This window comes from Micromys minutus (genome assembly GCF_963924665.1).
Source record: "Micromys minutus genome assembly, chromosome: 10".
NCBI lineage: Eukaryota > Metazoa > Chordata > Mammalia > Rodentia > Muridae > Micromys > Micromys minutus.
Genome location: NC_137979.1, coordinates 17,766,181 through 17,784,752, shown reverse-complemented (window position 1 = coordinate 17,784,752; position 18,572 = coordinate 17,766,181). Strand labels below are relative to the sequence as shown.

The following is an 18,572-nucleotide window of genomic DNA, read 5'->3' as shown; positions in this document are numbered from 1 at the left end:
ACAAATAACATCTGGGGCGGTAATCTACTTGTTCTGATTCAAGATGTCAACAAAGACAATGTTAATGGGGGAAATTCTCAGGTAAGAATCTAGAGACCTCTGCGAAAATTTTATCATTATCCTCACTGAAAGTGATCTTGTAGCCAGACTCCTACTTCCTGTTGAGGGCTATAGACAAAGGGATGTGTACCCACATAAAAGGAAGTCATTCTCCCTGAGACTTTTTTTTCTTTTATTTGATATTTTCTTTATTTAAATTTCAAATGTTATCATCTTTTCTGCTTTTCCCTCCAGAAACCCCCTATCCCATACTCCTCTTCCTGCTTCTATGTGGGTGCTCCCCTGCCCACCCACTCCCTCCCACCTCCCCACCCTGGCATTTCCTTACACTGGGGCACCAAGCCTTCACAGGACCAAGGGCCTCTCCTCCTGTTGATACCCTACAAGGCCATTGTCTGCTACATATTCGACTGGAGCCATGGGTCCCTCCATGTGTACTTGTTGGTTGGTGGTTTTGTCCCTGGGAGCTCTGGAGGGGGTGGGACGTCTGGTTGGTTGATATTGTTGTTCTTCCTATGGGGTTTCAAACCCCTTCAGCTCCTTCAGTCCTTTCTGTAACTCCTCCATTGGGGACCCCGCGCTCGGTCCAATGGTTGGCTGCAAGCATCTGTCTGCCTCTGTATTTGTCAGGATCTGGCAGAGCCTCTCAGGAGACAACTATGTCAGGCTTCCATCGACATACATTTCTTGGCATCTGCAATACTGTCTGGGTTTGGTGACTGTATATGTGATGGATCTCCAGGTTTTCCGTTTTCCATGTGCTATTACTGCAGTTATTTTTAAAAGCAACCAGTTCTCGTTTTAACATGCCATGAGAAATCTACTGAGAGACTGTTTATTGTGGGGGAGGAAAATTTTTTAGATTTTTTTTTTTTTTAAGCATCCCTGAAAGAACTAAATCTTACCTACGTCTATAGCAAATTTAATAGGAAAGTGTTGTCATAGAAACTCAAACTTTTAATTCATAAAACTTAAGAGTCATAATTATAGCGGTTATTTAATCAGAAGAGTCATACCTGTGACAAGAAATTCAAAAGGAGGAGACTCTTATAAGAAATGAGCAGGCTTTGCCCAGGAACCTAGTACAAGAGCATCCCCTGGTGTCTGCAGACAACCCACCTGCCAAAGCAGCATCCCTGAGAGGCTTGGGTCTTGGGTACCATAGTAATAGGACTTACACATTTCCAACAAGCTGAAGTGGAAGCCCTTCCTAGTACTTCCCTGAAGTCTGCCAGGCAAGTCTGCCAAGGACGCAGGGAAGGGCTAGAGGAAATGCAAAGCTAGAAACTCTGATTGAGCAAATGAGCAGTAATTAAACTAGTTGGTAGCAACACCAAGAATTCTCAAAAGCCCCTTCGGGAGCTTAAGTTGGAAGAAAGCTTCTTGAGGTTATAAAATGAACTGTGAATGGGTATGAAAAGCAATCAGTGAAGGAAGTGGCCTTTGTAAGCTGGGTAAGACTCTTAGGCAGACTAACCGTGACGACCAGAATTAACTAGAGATGCATTTAGGCAGCACCATGTTTTAAAATGCTTCAACCCCAATTCTGGGTGTTTTGTTTTGTTTGGAGTGCAAGCAAACTGGCTGCTTCCTCCAGCCTGGTCTCACCCTCATTTTGTACAGGAGTTGTGGGGGGCTAGTCCCATGTGAGAAGAGGATGGTGCTGAGAGGAAATTGTACCTGGTGTGTGAAGTAGGCAGTGGTCCACCCCCAGGACGATGGTGCTGTGTCCCACAGAGGACCCAGCACAGAATGAGAGACAAGTTGGCTACTCTTTGATCAGTCTTGCCTTTGGTTTCAGTATATTGATGCTGAGCTGCCCCCTGAGTCTCCCTACCTATACGGCCTCCACCCAAATGCAGAGATCGGCTTCCTGACCCAGACATCAGAAAAGCTCTTCCGAACTGTGCTGGAGATGCAGCCTCGGGACAGCCAGGCCGGAGATGGAGCTGGTGTTACAAGGGAAGAAAAGGTGAGTATGGCCTGAAATAGTTCAGGGAACACAAGGCTTGCAAGTAAACACCTTTAGGCTGATAACATCAATAGTGGTAGTGATTCAAGCACAAGGCCAAGAAATAGCATGGAGCTGGGGGGAAATTACAGAGTAGAAAGCAAAATGGGGTGAGGTTTGCATTTGAGGATAACCAAACGTTGGGGACAGGCCTATGATTTAGGGGAAACAGAGGACAGAAGGATGGGTGGCCAGAGTGGGACTTCTAAATTTTTTTTCAAGACCAGTGGATTCTACTTAGAAGAGATGTGTGTCCATCCACCAACTCGTATTTACCCCTCAGCACTGCCAAGTCCTTCTGACACAGTGGTCCTCCTAATGCTCTTCATGCTGTGGCGACCCCCATAAAATTATTTCACTGCTACTTCGTAACTGTAATCTTGCTACTGCTGTGGATAGTAGTGTAAGTTAGCTGATGGCAGAGACCAGGCATGGGACACCTGTGGGGACCACTGCCCTGACTGCAGCCCCCACCCCCATGGAGTTCATAAGAAAACATAAGAACACTGCCTGGCATGTCCAAGGCCCCTACATTCAGCCTTCAGGACAAAAAGAGGAAAGAGAATTCTGAGTCTCAGATCTGAGGTAATTGGCTGCAGTCATATCTCTGTGACCAGAATACCCAGCAGAAACTATTTAGGAGGAGCTTGTTTAGGTTTGTGGTTTCAGAGGATAGTGTGGAGTAATAGCTCCAACCATGGAGGTGAGAGCATGAAGTAGATGTGTTCTTTGCAGAGGAATGAACTGGGAAGTGGAGAACACATGGCCTGAAGCATGGTGAGCAGAACAGACCCCAGTGACCTTCTGCCAGCTAAACCCTACCTACCTCCCAAATGAACCTCTGTGGGACATTTCAGATTCAATCCATAGCATGGATACACCCAGCAGTTAGTACACTGATGACTGTGGTGTCAATGAGCCTACTAATTATCCTTTTCCACCATTCCATGTGTGAGACAAAATCAGAGGCTAGGGGGAAGCCATCAAGCCACCCACCAAGAAAAATATCCCTGTTGCTGACGACAGCCGGGGCTGTGTAAGTAATGGACAGGAGCCTTCAAGGGAAGGTCCAGCCCTTGTCATGCATTCCATACATGCAGGTCACTGGGTACATGTCTCATCATGTCTTGCCCCACTTCTCAACCATGTTTCCTGTGTTTTTATAGCTCTGCAGGTCCGGAGGCAGAGAGGCAAAACCCGAGCTTGCCCTTTCATCCCATCCGAATCTTGAAACCCTGAACCAAGTTACTAGCACATTCCACCTCCATGAGGGAAAGCTGGGGTTAGCTCGGCTAGCTGTCATTAACCTGGGAGTAAGAGAAAAAGGCAATTGTTGGGGATGTTGGGGAGAAGACAATTAGTACCTACCATACTTTAACCCAAGTGGGTTTCTTTGAAGACACCATGGGCTTACTGGACAACCTGACCTAGAATTGCTGCTTGGTCTCCAGTGACTATTTTGGGCAGACGGATCTGCTAATTACCAGGAGGACAGCATCCCTTACATCCATTGCCCAAACTGCCATAACAGAACATGGAAATCTGGCTAACTTAAACCAACAGAAAGTCAAGTCCTTGTGTATTAAAACCTAGACTACCAATTAAGGTGACAGTGGGTACAACTGTCTCTGAGGCGTTTCCTTCCTGCTTGTAGTGGCATCTCCTCAGCTGTGTCTGCATGTAGCCTTGTCTTTTTTGTCTGTGCCCGAACCTCCTCCTCCTCACTAATCAGACTGGATTAGGGACTACCTTAATAGTTGCCTTTTCATATACTTCCCGTTTTAAAGGTCTGTATCCAAATCCAGTCATCTTCTGAGACACAGAGGATTGGGTTCAACATCTGAATCTGGAGGGGACTCTGATCAGTCAGAGTGCTGGTCTCCTCCAGTAGTGCCCTGAGGTGCAAGCCTTCCTTCCTTCTGTGGTGATGAAGCAAGATTTCTTAGTGCTGAAAACCAGCTGGTCATTTGGAGAAAAGTAGAGTAGGTTTTGTTCCCTGATTCTTTTGGTAAAACTATAGCTTACATTCCTCGAGTATTTAAATGTAAAACAGGAAAACTATAAATTCATTGGAAGGCCATGTGTATGGATGTCTTTATGATTGCACAAAGAAGGCACTTCTCAGCTTTTCAGAAACTTCAAAATCTAAGAGCACAAAGACTAATAATTTTGATGGACAACTCTTTAAGGGCTAGAGAGATGGCTTAGAAGTTAACCGAGCTTGCTGCTTGTTGACTGGGCTCCGGGCCCTGCACCCACGTCAGGCGGCTCACAGACACCTGTAATTCCAGCCCCAGGAGATCAAAGATGACATACAGTAAGAAAGGTGACACTATCTCATCGACATCTAAGGGATGCAAAATGTCATTTTCCATAATGCTAAGGGCTTTCAAATGTGATGGTCCAGAGTAGTGAGACCTAAAACTGGAAGGCCTGGTCATCTCTGTTGGTAAAGGTCAAATTGATGGAACAATTTGACAAGAGCAGCCAAAGTTCAAAATGTTCATTTTTTCCACTCATAATTCTATTTCTTAGAAATCACCCAGTGAAAGCACCCAAAGTCCACAGATTTTTATGATGTGTTTATATTTATTTATTGCAGAATTTTTATAATGTAGAAATGGTCAACAGAGCAATTGCCAGTAGGACAATAAATTAGGTACATCGAAAAAGCAAATAATACACATTTTAAATAAAGAAAGCATTTCCATATGTACGAACAGAGGACTTTCCTCCACATTTATAGGGAAGCCAACCACAATCACATACTTTTAATCCCAGCACTGGGGAAGCAGAGGCAGGCTGATCTCAGTAAGTTCAACGCCAACCTAGTCTACATAGCAAGTTCCATGCCAGCCAGGGTACAAAGTAGGACCCTGTCTCAATAAGTAAATCAATAATAAAAGATTTATAGGGACAGACCTGTAGATCAGTGGTGGGGTGCTTGCCTAGTATTTGTAAGACCCTGGATTCAATTCCCAGTACTGAGGAAAAGAAAAGGTTATATGGGGTGTGTGTGTGTGTGTGTGTGTGTGTGTGTGTGTGTGTGTGTGTATGTATGTGTGTGTGTGTGTTGTATACATGTATGTATAGACAGAGGGAGGGAAACTGATAGGCATGGTGGTGGTTGGATGGGTGATAAGTGCATAAGTAATTGTTATGTGAATGCTGACTGGCTGATGACTAAGAAGAGAAACTGTTCTGCACATTGAAGAAAATATGCAAATATTGGCAGCTTTACAGTATTTTTTCTCTTATGGGAAAAAATATTCTAAAAGGCTTTTTTCTCTGATATTTCTGGTAAATATGTATTACTTTCTCAAAAAGAAGGAAAGCAGAGGTGTTGCTTATGGAAATGAAATTGGCCTCATTCCTTGGAAGGCATTCTTTCTCTCAAACTCTTCTTCAAACTCCTGGGGCTCCCTGAGCAAAGAAGAGTCCTCCTCGGTCTCTGTCCTGCTTTTCCACACCCACAGCTCCTTCCCAGGCCTCCACACCCTCCTGACTTGACAAGAGACAGGAGAGAACTCAGTGTTCCCATCCTTGTGTGTTTTGGAGTAATGCCTCTAGACCATCTCTTCATCTCACTGGGAGTCACAGCCAAATGGCCGCTCACTGATACAGGAATGTTTCTTCAATTCCACTCCAGAGACAGAAATATAACATAAATTTAGCCATTTGTCTTCAGCTCTGGCAGCAGCTTTCAGGTACCATTAAAATTCCATTCTACTTTTTGTTATGATAGTAACTAGAGACCCATTTGGCATGGGATGCTCTTTCTTTCTTTCTTTCTTTCTTTCTTTTTTTTTTTTTTTTTTTTTTTCACCCTACCATCAGCTCTTTTTCTGGGGGAATGGATCGTGTGTTTGCAATTCAGGGCAAGGTGAATATTAATCATCCTTTACATTAATATAGTCTTTTAAAGCTTTTGGAGGCCGCAAAATCCATCAGCTCATTTGATTTGATCTTCAAATCAACCCTTAAAGTTGGGGGAAGGCAGCCAACTAAGAAAGACTCTAGCGGATATGTTTACAGGTGACAACCTGAGGCCTAACTGACTTGCTTGCATCCCATGAGAACTGGGTTAACTCAGTCAGGGCTCCTCCGTTGTGAGCAACAAATACCAATCTAACTAAACTAAGCAAAAACCAGTTTCCTATGTCAAATGAACCAATCAAAGAAAAGGCAAAGACAAGTGGCTCCAGGGTTTCAGTGTGGAAGAAGCCTGCAGGGCCCTTCAAGTACCCGCCTTCCTCCCACTGGTTTTAACCTGTCATGCTCCTAAGAATAGAATCTGATCCTTGCTTGGAGACGCTTGCACCAGTGACTCTCCAGAAAGATGGGGAAGACATTTCCCAAAGAAGATAGAGGTCTGCTCTTGGAGGAAGGGATGGAGGTATCAAAGTTAACAATGAACAGGTTGGCTCAGGCCTCTAGAGCTCAGCTCTTAAACCTTCCCGCTCCCTCCCCTTTCCTCTGCTGGCCATATGGCCATGATGTGTGCACAGCTTCGTTTGTCTTTCTCTGCTAAGGAACCTCCCAGGCTTACTTGTTTCCTCCAAAAGAGCAGGCTCAGCCTCCAAGTGCTTGCCCCCAAATAACCCACCATCTTTGCACCTCGGTTGCAATTTTCCAGGGTTAGTCTGGCTCCTCAGGCCTAATTAGCTAATAGTTTGCAAGAGGAAAGGAATTGTGGGAAGAAGGTGTTTATGTGGTAAATGACCAGGCCACTTTCAGAACTCACAAATAGAAAGCCACAGTATCAGTGGCTGGAAATACAGAACAGAGGGAAGTGAGAGGTACCCCCAGTATCTATGCCCCTCCCCATAAATGCCAAAGTCTCACATGGCTTAGTATCTGCATGCAAGCTGTGCCCATCCTCTGGTATACCTTTATACAGTGCTTGGTCTTATACATGCTAGGTATTTTTTTTCTAAGGTATCGTTCATTCCATTCCATGTGCCTTATATCACCCCTAGCTTAGTTATAATGCCTAAAGTTGTGCAAATAGTTATACTGTGTTGTTTAAGAAATAATGACAAGATATGTTTGGATTTTGATCCATGGTTGGATCTAAGGATGTCCTAACCACTGACTTGGAGGGCTGTCAGTGTGTGCTTGTGTGCTTCAGCCCCACATGGCCCACAGGGGGCATCTTAGGCCAAAGACCCACTTCAGTTCCTATAGCTAATCGGGTCAGCCTGTGAGGTTTGCAACATCAATCCCTAGAATCCTTTTCAGGCTGATCACACAAGTCATGGGGGATTGGCCATCCTCTGGAGAGAAGTGTCCTGAGGTCATTCCTCAATCTGGGCTGAACTGGCTCAAGCAAGCAAGCAGTGTGATGAGAGGAAGGGCGGCGGGGGGCAGGGGGCTATCTATCATTTAGTGTCCAGTGCAGGATGTACTCCCTTGATTTAAAAAAAGTATTAAATTAATTCTTTGAGATTTTCATACAATGTATTTTGATCATATTTACCCACCACCACTTCCCGAACTCCACACAGATTTGGAACTCCACCTCCATATACCCTCGGCTTCATGGTTTTGTTGTTGTTGTTGTTGTGATTAGTTTTTTGTTTGCAAGCAACCTTAGCGGTTTTGCTTAGGTCATCCCCAGCTTCCAGCCATTACGATCCTTACCCCCTCTTCTGCCACGCTCCTGACCCCTGGGTGGACTGATATAGTTGCCCATATGGGACTGAGCACACCACAGCCCCTTTGACTGGTCTTGAGTTTCTACATTAACCCTCATCCACTACACAAAGAAGCTTCTCTGAGAAGGTTGAAGAGCTGCACTCGCCTGTGAGCAGGGAGACATGAATTTAGAAGGTAGTTTGATAGTATGGCCATTTAAATTAATTAATAAAAGTAGGGCCTACTATCCCTGGGGCTTTTGAGCTCCCCACCTAAAAAATCTGATCCATTTAACTTGAATAAGGAGACACTTGCACCAGTGACTCTCCAGAAAGACGGGGAAGACATTTCCCAAAGAAGATGGAGGTCTGCTCTTGGAGAAAGCGATGGAGGTGTTCTGGGATGGAGAGATGGCTCAGTGCTTAAGAACACTTGACTATTCTTCCAGAAGTCCTGAGTGTTCAATTCCCAGCAACCACATGGTGGCTCACAACCATCTGTAATGGGATCCGATGCTCTCTTCTGGTGTGTCTGAAGACAGCAACAGTGTGCTCACATACATAAAATAAATGTTTTAAAAAGCCAGATTTATCACACCATGCAGGTATTTCCATGGAGTCCCTTAACTCTATATTTTCTGCCATGGAACAGGTCAAAGCCTTTCTGGAAGAAATACTGGATCGGGTGACAGATGAATTTAACATCCCAGAGCTAATGGCGAAGGTGGAGGAACGCACCCCATACATTGTAGTGGCTCTCCAGGAGTGCGAACGCATGAACATCCTTACTAGAGAGATCCAGCGCTCTCTGAGAGAGCTGCATCTTGGCTTACAGGTGAGTGAGAGGGACATTGCTGGAGGGCATGACTGGACCCCACAGGGATAGAATGACAGACAACAAAGGGTCAGGGCACCAAAGGACAACTGCTCCAAAGCCACCTACATGCCTGACAGGTGTCATTCCACACAAGCCAGACTGGCTATGGGGACATCAGAAAGAATAAGCCGAGGAGTATTCAGCCCCTGTTCTATGGTGTCTTCTCTGTTCATGGATAATGAACATGGATAATGTGCATGCGTCTACACTGACATCTTTAGTAAAAGAGCTATAATCTCTGGCTGGAGGAGCAGCTTAGTGGTAGAGCTTGTCCAGCATGTGCAAGGCCCTGAGTTTGATCCCCAGTATCTCAGAAGTATGTGTGCCTGTAATCCAGAAACCTTTTGTAGCTTACATTGAAAGCTTAGTCGGGCCCCCAAAGTCTAGGTCTGGAGTCCGCTGGCACTGCCAAGTCTAGTTTTGGGAGTTATACAATGGTGGCTGTGTGCGCATGTGTGTGTGTGTGTGTGTGTGTGTGTGTGTGTAAACAAACTATCAAAATGTAGAAAATCTAGTGTTGTTTGATTTGCTTTTCTTTTAATCACCATACCCCCACACATACGCAGGGGGAAATAATATGGCAGATGAGATAGATTAAGCCCAGGCTATTAAGGACAGGCAGCATTACATGGCTTCCAGATTCCATGCCAGCATATGATCAGATAAAAGGCAAAATCCCACCACAGTCTCAAATGTAAAGCAGCCCCTTGCCTAGCATACTTTGCACTTCAGGTATACAGCTGCAGTTACCTTGAGTAGGTTTGCTGCAGCCATCACTTTGGTGCAGGCTACTTCCCCATTTGACTTCCAATTTGTTCAACTCATTCTTTCTTCTAAGACCCTTCACTGTGCCTCTGTAGAGTCAATCATGAAGAATGCCTGGGCAGAGACTGGGATGCAGTCCTCCAGCACATAAGACAAGCCAACTGCCACCCCAGACTAGGCAGCACAGTCACAAAAGGCCTGAGCCTTTGAGTTCTTCACCAAACACTCTCAGCCTTATGAAAGAAACCTTTCTGTTCATGGTAAATCGGAACCGACTGGCTGTAAGACCACGTGTGCCCAGAAAGTCCTAGCTGAGCTGGGAGATCCAGCCCTGCAGGTCTGTAGCAGCTCAAAGCACACAGACACTGGGTGGGGGTAGGAGGAAGAAATCTGCGGGAAAGCCAGCTGGCCACAGACATGTCCACAGAGAGAATTTCTCTTGGGAAGTCAGTGTCAGACATCTGGCTCTCAGTGTTCTTAGGTGATCTGATTCCTGTTAGCCAGATGCACCAAGGCCTGAGCTACAAAATTTCTAAATGCTGATATGGGGGGGAGGGGCATTAATTAGTTGTAATTTCCAAAGACGCATACACTGATAGAAAGAAGACTAGAAAAATCTCTCCCTACAGAGGTACACATGAGACTCCAAGTGTTTAGAGTTGTCCAGTAAAGACTAATGTAAATGACATTAGATTTCAAAGATAAAAGACCAAAAACTGTAAAACGTGTCATTAATAATTTGGTTGTATGTCCGAAAACTTGATATTTTAGGAATCTTGCATTGAAAGAAACATTAGGAAAATTCGATTCGCCACTTTCACGTTCTGAAACGCGGCTGCCAGGAAATCTTGGAATCCCTGTGAGTCTTGTTTCCCTTGGCTAGCCTGGTGTCAGCGCATGCCTGGAACTCGGCATCGCCCAAGTAATTGATGGCCTTAATTCTTTCCCCCTGTGCCTCAGTTTCCCTAAGTTTGTGCACTTGTTCAAATGCAAAGGCTGGCTGACTTTGGGCTTTGACTCCTGCACACTGCTGACTTCAGGTCAAGTTGGGAGGAGCATCTTGCTCTGACTCTTTGATCATCACTCCGGGGCACTTGCCCAGGCCTGACGCCTTTGGCTATCTCGTTCTCTACCAGAGATTCAGACAAGCAGGCCACTGCTCACCTCTGTGTGGAAGCCACAGTGAAAGATGAGGGACCCTTATTCAGTCTATTTACTTCCCATCTACTTCCTGATGGCTTGAATGAGTCATCTCAGGGCCGGGAGGAGGATGTCAACCCCAGCGCTTGAGAGGCGAGATTACAAATTCAAGGCCAGTTTGAGCTATGGAGTGAAACTCTACTTCTAAACACTAAGGGTAGGAGAGGTAGTTCAGCGACGCAGTGCTTACCTAGAATATGTGAAAGCACCAGGCTCAAGCCCTTGGGTGGGGTGGGGATGGGGTGAGGTAAAGTCAGTTACAAAGTCCACTTTCCTGAGAAAATAGATAGGGAGCTGACCATGAGTCTCAGACAGCATGGGAATGAAGCCCTGAAAAGAAGTGTCACCTCCAGCCCGTCCTTTTTGGACTGAATGCTTCTGCTGCCTTGTGAACACAGCCTGCCTACTGACGGCCTTCCAAACGGAGGTTTCTGGGCTCATTTACCTCCTCCCTTAGCTTTGGTCTGACTTCAGCCTATGAATGTAGCTTCTAACACACTGACTCAAAGGATCGAGAGCCTATAAGGAAAAAAAAAATAAGGTTTTCACTCCACTGTATCAAAGAAAGATTATGAAAGCATTTATTTATAGGGATGAATAAAATAGATGAGGTCGCAGACGCGCTGCCTTCATCATGCCTGGAAAAGGTGCCACACGGACTGCCATGTTCTCCCCGTTTCCCATCCGCGTGGAAACCAAGGAAGTGTGTCACAGGCCTGGGAGTGGATGGAAGAGACAGATTTTTAAGATTTCTTTTTTTGCTGACCACCGTATGAGCAGTTAGGCTTAGATAGTAATCAGTGCTGCTCAGACCCAGGCTAGGGAAGGCGAGGGAACCATTTTCTTTATCTCAGTTAAGAAGACCCTAGTAGGGGATGCTGATGGTGTATCCATTAAGAGCACCTGCTGTTCTTGGAGAGGACCCAAGTTTGGTTCTCTGCACCTATGGTGAGTAGCTCATAAGCTCAAGGCCAGTTTGAGCTATGGAGTGAAACTCTACTTCTAAACACTAAGGGTAGGAGAGGTAGTTCAGCGACACAGTGCTTACCTCTAACTTCAGCTCCAGGGAGCTAACATCCCCTTTTGGGCATCTGCAGAGACTGCGTGCAGGTGTGCAAACCTGTACATAGACACATTTGTGCATACATACACAATTTAAAAAAATGAAAATGGGCCCTGGTGCCCAGAGTTTAGCCACAGGCTGTCTTCCTATCCACCTAAGACAGCCTCCAACAATCTGGAAACCTCTTAGGAAAATGTCCTTTTGTTCATTCTGAACACCTTTCAGGACAAACTGCACTCCCCTGGCCTAAGAAGGCAACACAGATACACTTGAATTGGGGAAGAGCACTGTCGTCTCCCAGCTCCCTAAAGACTGATCCTTTCTACTTCTGCTCAAAGTGATGATCATACCTGGGTTCAAAACCCACACAAAGAAGTGGCTCCGATTCTGCATAGTTCCTGCTTCTGTGGGAATGTGGGGAAGCCTAGGAGGCGCGACATCCTTTCAGTTTCTCTTGCTTGGCATTCAAGTTAGTCGGTGCAAAGTCGTTGTCAGAATACATCATAATACCATAAGACGTGAGAAGAATGTTAAGCCGCTAAGTTACATATTCTGTGTACCTTTGCTATCAAAAGGAGGTTCATTTCTGAAGGGTGTTAAGCACTAAGTGTTGCATTTAAAAAAGAGTTAGACCTTATTTTTCTAGCAGAGTTTTAAAGTTCATAGCAATTACAGAGTCACATCAGGCCCTTATCCCACCACACAAAATAGTCCTAGCATCCCCAAAGTCTGTATTTATTACAATGGACTGAGTCCATTTTCATTCAGGATCTCTCTTGGGGTTGCTCTTCCTATGGATTCCATATAGCATGGTTTCACTGCTAGTCACATCTGTGTAGCAGGGAAGTCTGTTTGTGTGGATGCATGTGTGTACGTGTTAGAGGAGGTACACACACACACACACAGAGAGAGAGAGAGAGAGAGAAAGAGAGAGCAGAGCAGAGCAGAGCTCTGGTCCTCAGGAGCCATCCATCTTGTTAGGGACTCTTAATGGCCTAGAACTCAACAATTAGACAACGTTAGATGGCCAGTGAGTCCCAGGTACCTGACTCTACCTCTCCAGCACTGGCACTAAAAAGCACAAACCTCATGCCTGGTTTTGGTTTTTTGGTTATGTTTTGTTTTTAACATGGGATCAGGGAAATATACCTCAAGTCTTCATGCTTGGGTGGAAAATATTTACCAACTAAACTATGTCCCCAGCCCATTGCACTTATTTTAATAGTAAGCACATCATTTTTTTTCCTTAAAACAAAACTCAAAGGCTTGGTTTCAGGCTTCACAGGGGCCTCAGTCTGGAAACAGAGTGTTTATTGACTTGGCTGGAGGAGATAACCAGAAACAAAGGACGTTTCTGTACAAGCAAAGGGCGGCAATAGGAACCATGTGGAGTTCAGAATGACTTATAGATGTGTCTTACTTTGACACAGTCCTCTAAGTAGGCCACTTGAGGGGCAGGAGGGTATTTTCATCACACTTCAGTGACACCAGTAGTCTGTGCTCTGATGACTTATGAATCCTGTGGGCTTACAGTATGGGACAAATCCAAGATGGAGTTATTCTCCATCAGCTCACATGATAGAAGACTTCCCCGTGTACAGTAAGTAATTCCCATTGATAAACCCAAACTTGATAAAGCCCAAACCAGTTTTATGGAGAAGCAAACTTAACTACATCATTTTCCAGGCAGGCATGGCGATGCATACCTGCAAACTTAGCACATGGGAGGCTGAGACAAAAGAAATGTGAGTTGGAGACTAGCCTTGGTTATGAAATCTCTCTCTCTCTCTCTCTCTCTCTCTCTCTCTCTCTCTCTCTCTCTCTCTCTCTCTCTCTCTCCCTCCCTCCCTCCCTCCCTACCTCTCTCTCTCTTCCTCCCTCCCTCCTCCCACCCTCCTTCCCTTCCTCTCTCTCTCTCTCTCTCTTCCTCTCTTTCCCTCCCTCCCTCTCCCTTCCTCCTTCCCTCCCTGCCCTTCCCTCTCACACAGACATCTCTGCTGTACAGAACAGACCAGGACATCAGCTCTAGCCCATTCTCCCACCTCTCCTCAGCCTCTTTATGCATTACATATTCACAAATGCTTAGTATGCAGGAGGGACAGCTTACACTTTACCCCTCCCCTGACAACTGAGAAGACCAACATCTTCCTCTGCTCTGTAATGCCATCTGACTTCCTTACCCTCACCCAGACTACGATGTAAGACCAAGCAAAAGAACTATGCATGTTGGAGCTTCTGTGATGCTCGGGACATCCATGCCTGCCAGGTCACATATGGCTACTGGGTACATGCAATGCTGCCAACAGGACTTAGAAAATGTTAGCCCTTGAAGAGGTTGCTGACTTTGCCAGAACTACCCTGGGAGCCTTTAGTACCTAGGCCCAGATACTGCACTAGGAATTCAGCTCATATCTGTACTGCCTCTGCCCTATGGCAGCAGCAGCAGCTTTCTCTTTATTACTGCCACTGTGAAGTGGCAGCTGTGGGTACTAGGCTCATTCTAAAGCACCAGCCTTGACAAGACAAATTCTGCAAAGCAAATACAAGACAGAACCATACAAGCAGCCTGTACCACTGGAGTCAGCTCCCATCTAGGAGTCAAAAGGCACAAAGGCCAGTGCTTCCTGAGACTTCTGCCTCCTTAACTCTCTTTCTTCCTATTGGTCTTTAGGGGGAGCTGACCATGACCAGCGAGATGGAAAACTTACAGAATGCCCTATACCTAGATGTGGTCCCAGAGCCCTGGGCCAGGCGAGCCTACCCTTCCACAGCAGGCCTGGCAGCCTGGTTCCTAGACCTGCTTAACAGAATCAAAGAGCTAGAGACCTGGATAGGGGACTTCGTGATGCCCTCAACTGTGTGGCTGACGGGCTTCTTCAACCCCCAGTCCTTCCTGACTGCCATCATGCAGTCTGTAGCCCGCAAGAATGAGTGGCCACTAGACCAGATGGCCCTGCAATGTGATGTGACAAAGAAGAACAGAGAGGACTTCCGGAGCCCTCCTCGGGAAGGGGCCTACATCTATGGGCTCTTCATGGAAGGTGCCTGCTGGGACACACAGGTAGAGTCTGGAAACAAGTCAAATGGCACCTTGGGGTGGGTGATGACATGCATATTGACTTCGGGTGCAGTGCTCTGGAATCTTTTTACCTAGGTGCCCTTTCTCTCCTTGAGACTTTTCTTTTAACCCACCCAAGAAGAATGTGCTTAAAATGAGGCCCGCGCAACCATACTAGCTGGATCTGACCTCAGCACCACCATTTACTAATCACATGGCTATGGGCTAGTGTTTCCCCTCAAGAGCTCCATTGACCAAATTATAAAATGGGGGAATAGCCACTGTGAAATCAAATGGGTTTCTATGTTAGAGAACTAGACTGCATCTGGTACACAGACAGCTGACAATACCATGGTACTGGTTGTTGGCCTTTCTGCTCAGATGGGAAGGGATTCTGGGACTCACAGGCCCAGGAACCACACAGATCTGAGGAGAGAAGCTGTCCTAATGGAAAGGTACCCAAAGACACAGGGGATCTTGCATCTTGGGAACTCTACAGCTCTGAGGTAGGACAGTATCCCAATGGAAAGGCATCCTGAGACAGGTGAGCCTTCTCAGCAGAGGCAGTGCAGCTCCCTGGGGAAGGAAACCCCAGCTAAAGAGCTTAGGAGCCTCAGCCCCACTGCTACTTCCCCTCTCTTCACTGCTTCTTATCTTCCTTCAATGAGAGTCACACCAGGCAGCAAATCTCAGAAGAGATCAGAGGCTCCAGAGTGTGGAGGGATAAATACAGGAGTGGTTGCCTATGTTCCCAGGAGGGAGCAGACAACAGGGAACTGGACAAAGCCCGACGATTAATATATAGGGGTTCTTGGAGGGTGGAGCTTTCTAGGGTGGAGAGTCCCAGGGTGAGGACTGGTAAGATTTCAAGTCCTGAGCTTGGGGGGAACTCGGGTATTGGTGAGTTTTGTTCAGACTTTTCACCCGAAAATCTTGGGAGGGTCCTGTTAAAGGGGGTAGAGATGATCTTAATGACAGTTAGGGAGGTCTAGGGGAGGGGCCTAGTTGTTGTAGCTCTTCAGGCAGGGCCCTGGCCACATTCCTGCCTTGAGGGTTTATAGTTTACAAAGTATACAAGTTTACAAAGGGAGTCCACCTCTGAGAAAGCCTTTCCTGAAGCTTAAGTGATATGAGTATCGAACATTGATGGCCGCAGGTAAGGGGCACTGCATTTCTTTCTGAAGGAATGAACATAATCTGAAACTAGTGTTATGCATCCCTGTGAACGCTGACCCATACACTCTGAAAGGGCTGGCTTTATGGTATGTTGGGGACAGTCGAAGCTTGCCCTGCTCCTCCTCAGCTTGAATATTCTGTCCTGTGGACAAATGATAGTGCCTCTGTTCATTAGTTTCTACCATCCACAATGACTTCCATCAACCTCTGAAAGAACTAGAAAGGCAAGTCATTTTAACACATTTATGAAAATAAACCAAATTATTGTGTTCATAACAAAAGCAGGTCAGGGGCACATGGTAAAGGGACCAGTAGACAAAGGGCCCAAGGGGTGCTTCATGAAGCATTCAGCACCACATGTGGTAAGAAAGTGTCTTCTAAAAACTCGAGAACATCTCATCTTCATTGTGCTTGCTGCAAGTCCAAATTTATCTGGCTAAGGACTCTTTTGTTCCTGAGAACATTCTAGAACCAGTAGAAACTTTTTAGCCAATTAGATAGTGGTCTTTGATAAGTATCCTGAGCCATCCCAGAAGAGCAAAAGACAACCCAATCTGAAAAGTTACCAAAAAAAAAAGTTACAAAAAGACCCACCCTTGTCCCTTGTATTTTCTTTATTGAGAAAAAATACCTCCTTGCAAAAAGCTAAAATGCCCCAGAGGTGATATGACCACATAACAAAATCTCAAAGAGGTAGCAACTATGCCCAGCCAAAACCTCAGACCCAAAATCATGTGCTGGCAGAAATTGCATTCCCTTCCCTGTCTAGAGCTCCAACATGGCATCTGTCAAATACCCTTCATAGTCTGAGAAAATGGATATATGAAAAAGTAAAGAGGGAGAATCTACCTGAAAATAGATTAATCTGTACAGGATGGATAAAAGTTGGAGTTCTCTGTCAGCAACTGACGTTAAAGCCAGCTGTAATACCTCATGCTTATAGTCCCAGCACTCAGGAAGCTGGCAGAAAAATGAGTTTCAGTACAGCCTTGGTTACACAGCAAGACTTCCCTTTCAAATAAACGAAGAAACAATAAAAAGATGACTTGTGCTAAGCACACAGAAATGCATTTGTAAAGTATGAGACCAATTCCATTGTAAGTTATTGGGAGAACCCTGGAGAGTGGTCAGGGTTCTGCCAGAACCTGGGGAAGGGAGGCTGGCTGGACTCTGGGACTAAAGTGGCTTTCTTCACATTCTTGTTCTTAGGCTGGGATCATTGCGGAGGCGAAACTGAAGGACTTGACACCCGCCATGCCTGTGATGTTTCTCAAGGCCATTCCCGCAGACAAGCAAGACTGCCGAAGTGTCTATGCTTGTCCTGTGTACAAAACTTGTCAGCGGGGACCCACCTACGTGTGGACTTTCAATCTGAAGACGAAAGAAAACCCATCCAAGTGGGTTCTGGCTGGTGCTGCCTTGCTTCTCCAGATTTAGCATCTTTACGAAGCCCTGGGAGAACAAAGGAGGGTGGCTCGAAGTTCCCTGACAGGCAAGTGGGTGAGGGGTAATAGGGGATTCTTATGAAAAAAATCACTGGCATTAAACCTCTGTAGAATTTCTCTAGGGGACTTGAAGTGCCTCAAGTAAGGCTGAGTTCCTAGAGAATCAGCACAGATGGGAGAAGTAAAACTTTCAAATAAAGTGGCTTATTCAACTCTTCTAAGAACTGCTGTCTTAACTAATGAAGAAACCATGGCAATGAAGCTGGTAATGACCACAGACCTTGTTACACAGTGTGGTCCTGGAGCTGTGTGCTCTGGCTCCCACATACCTCACACAAACAGGCAGTACCCATCAATCATAACCTGCATGGCATCACTATGTGAGAAATACTGCCCTGTTTAGAAATATTAGTGTTACAACACTAGCATTTCTCTATAAACAGCCAGACAGTAAGTACCCAAGGCTTTGCAAGCCACATTCTTGGCTAGAAACCCTCTACGTGGCCACAGCCTACACATGTAACCAAGTAAGTGTGGCTGTGTCCCAGTAAGACTCACGAAAGCTGACATATGGTGCCTGTCATGGTGGCCTGTGATCAAGTTATGCATCTACTAAATAACCTTCTACTCACTGTAATCATGCAAGCAGATCCTATTAGCTTTGCCACTCTGAACGCTACTCACGGGCCTCCCAAGGAGAAGCATATACCATAAAGCTACTCACCTGAAAACTTCGCAAATTTCCCGCTGAGGACACGTATACTGGAAACTAAATGGGTGTGCAGTTTTGATGGGTTTGGCACTCTCTGTGAGGTGACTTTGATAAGGAAGGTCGGGATGAGTGGGGTCACTTGTCCTTTCTCCATACCCTTGCGATAGTATTTAATTGCTATTTAGACAGCGCTTCATAAATACAACAGGCACCCGAAACCCCCAGAGGACTTGTCAGAGCAATCCTACTTTGCAGTTTCTGACTCAACTTGTTAAGAGTTAAGGAAAAAAAAAAAACAGGAAAGGAGAATTCTTTAGAGAAGAGGGGAGTAGATAAAACAGCAATAAGGAATACTGGAAAAGCCACAAAGAATCATACTATTTAAAAACTAAAATCATATAATTCCATATGTAAATATGCATACAGTTTTAATGAACTTTTCTCATCTAGACTGACCCCCAACAGCAGACAGGAGAAGCTGTCTTGAGTTTGTTATGCTATTGCTCTTAGTTACCTATTGCTGAAAATCCTCTGCACGTCAGAAACAGGGCCCAAAGACCCCTGAATTA

General features: G+C 45.6%; 1 protein-coding gene across 2 annotated transcripts in view; it reads left to right on the top strand.

Moving 5' to 3' along the window:
- The window catches only part of DNAH9 (dynein axonemal heavy chain 9), a gene marked incomplete at both ends in the record, with an annotated part of 315,299 nt that extends 298,016 nt beyond the window's left edge, over positions 1 to 17,283 (top strand). For both annotated transcript variants that reach the window (XM_080922531.1, XM_080922532.1), the window contains 4 exons: positions 1,862 to 2,032; positions 8,360 to 8,542; positions 14,284 to 14,673; positions 17,056 to 17,283. In XM_080922531.1, the coding sequence (XP_080778657.1) occupies positions 1,862 to 2,032; positions 8,360 to 8,542; positions 14,284 to 14,673; positions 17,056 to 17,283 (972 nt within the window). The remainder of the gene's footprint in view (positions 1 to 1,861; positions 2,033 to 8,359; positions 8,543 to 14,283; positions 14,674 to 17,055) is intronic.
- Positions 17,284 to 18,572: the final 1,289 nt, after the last annotated feature.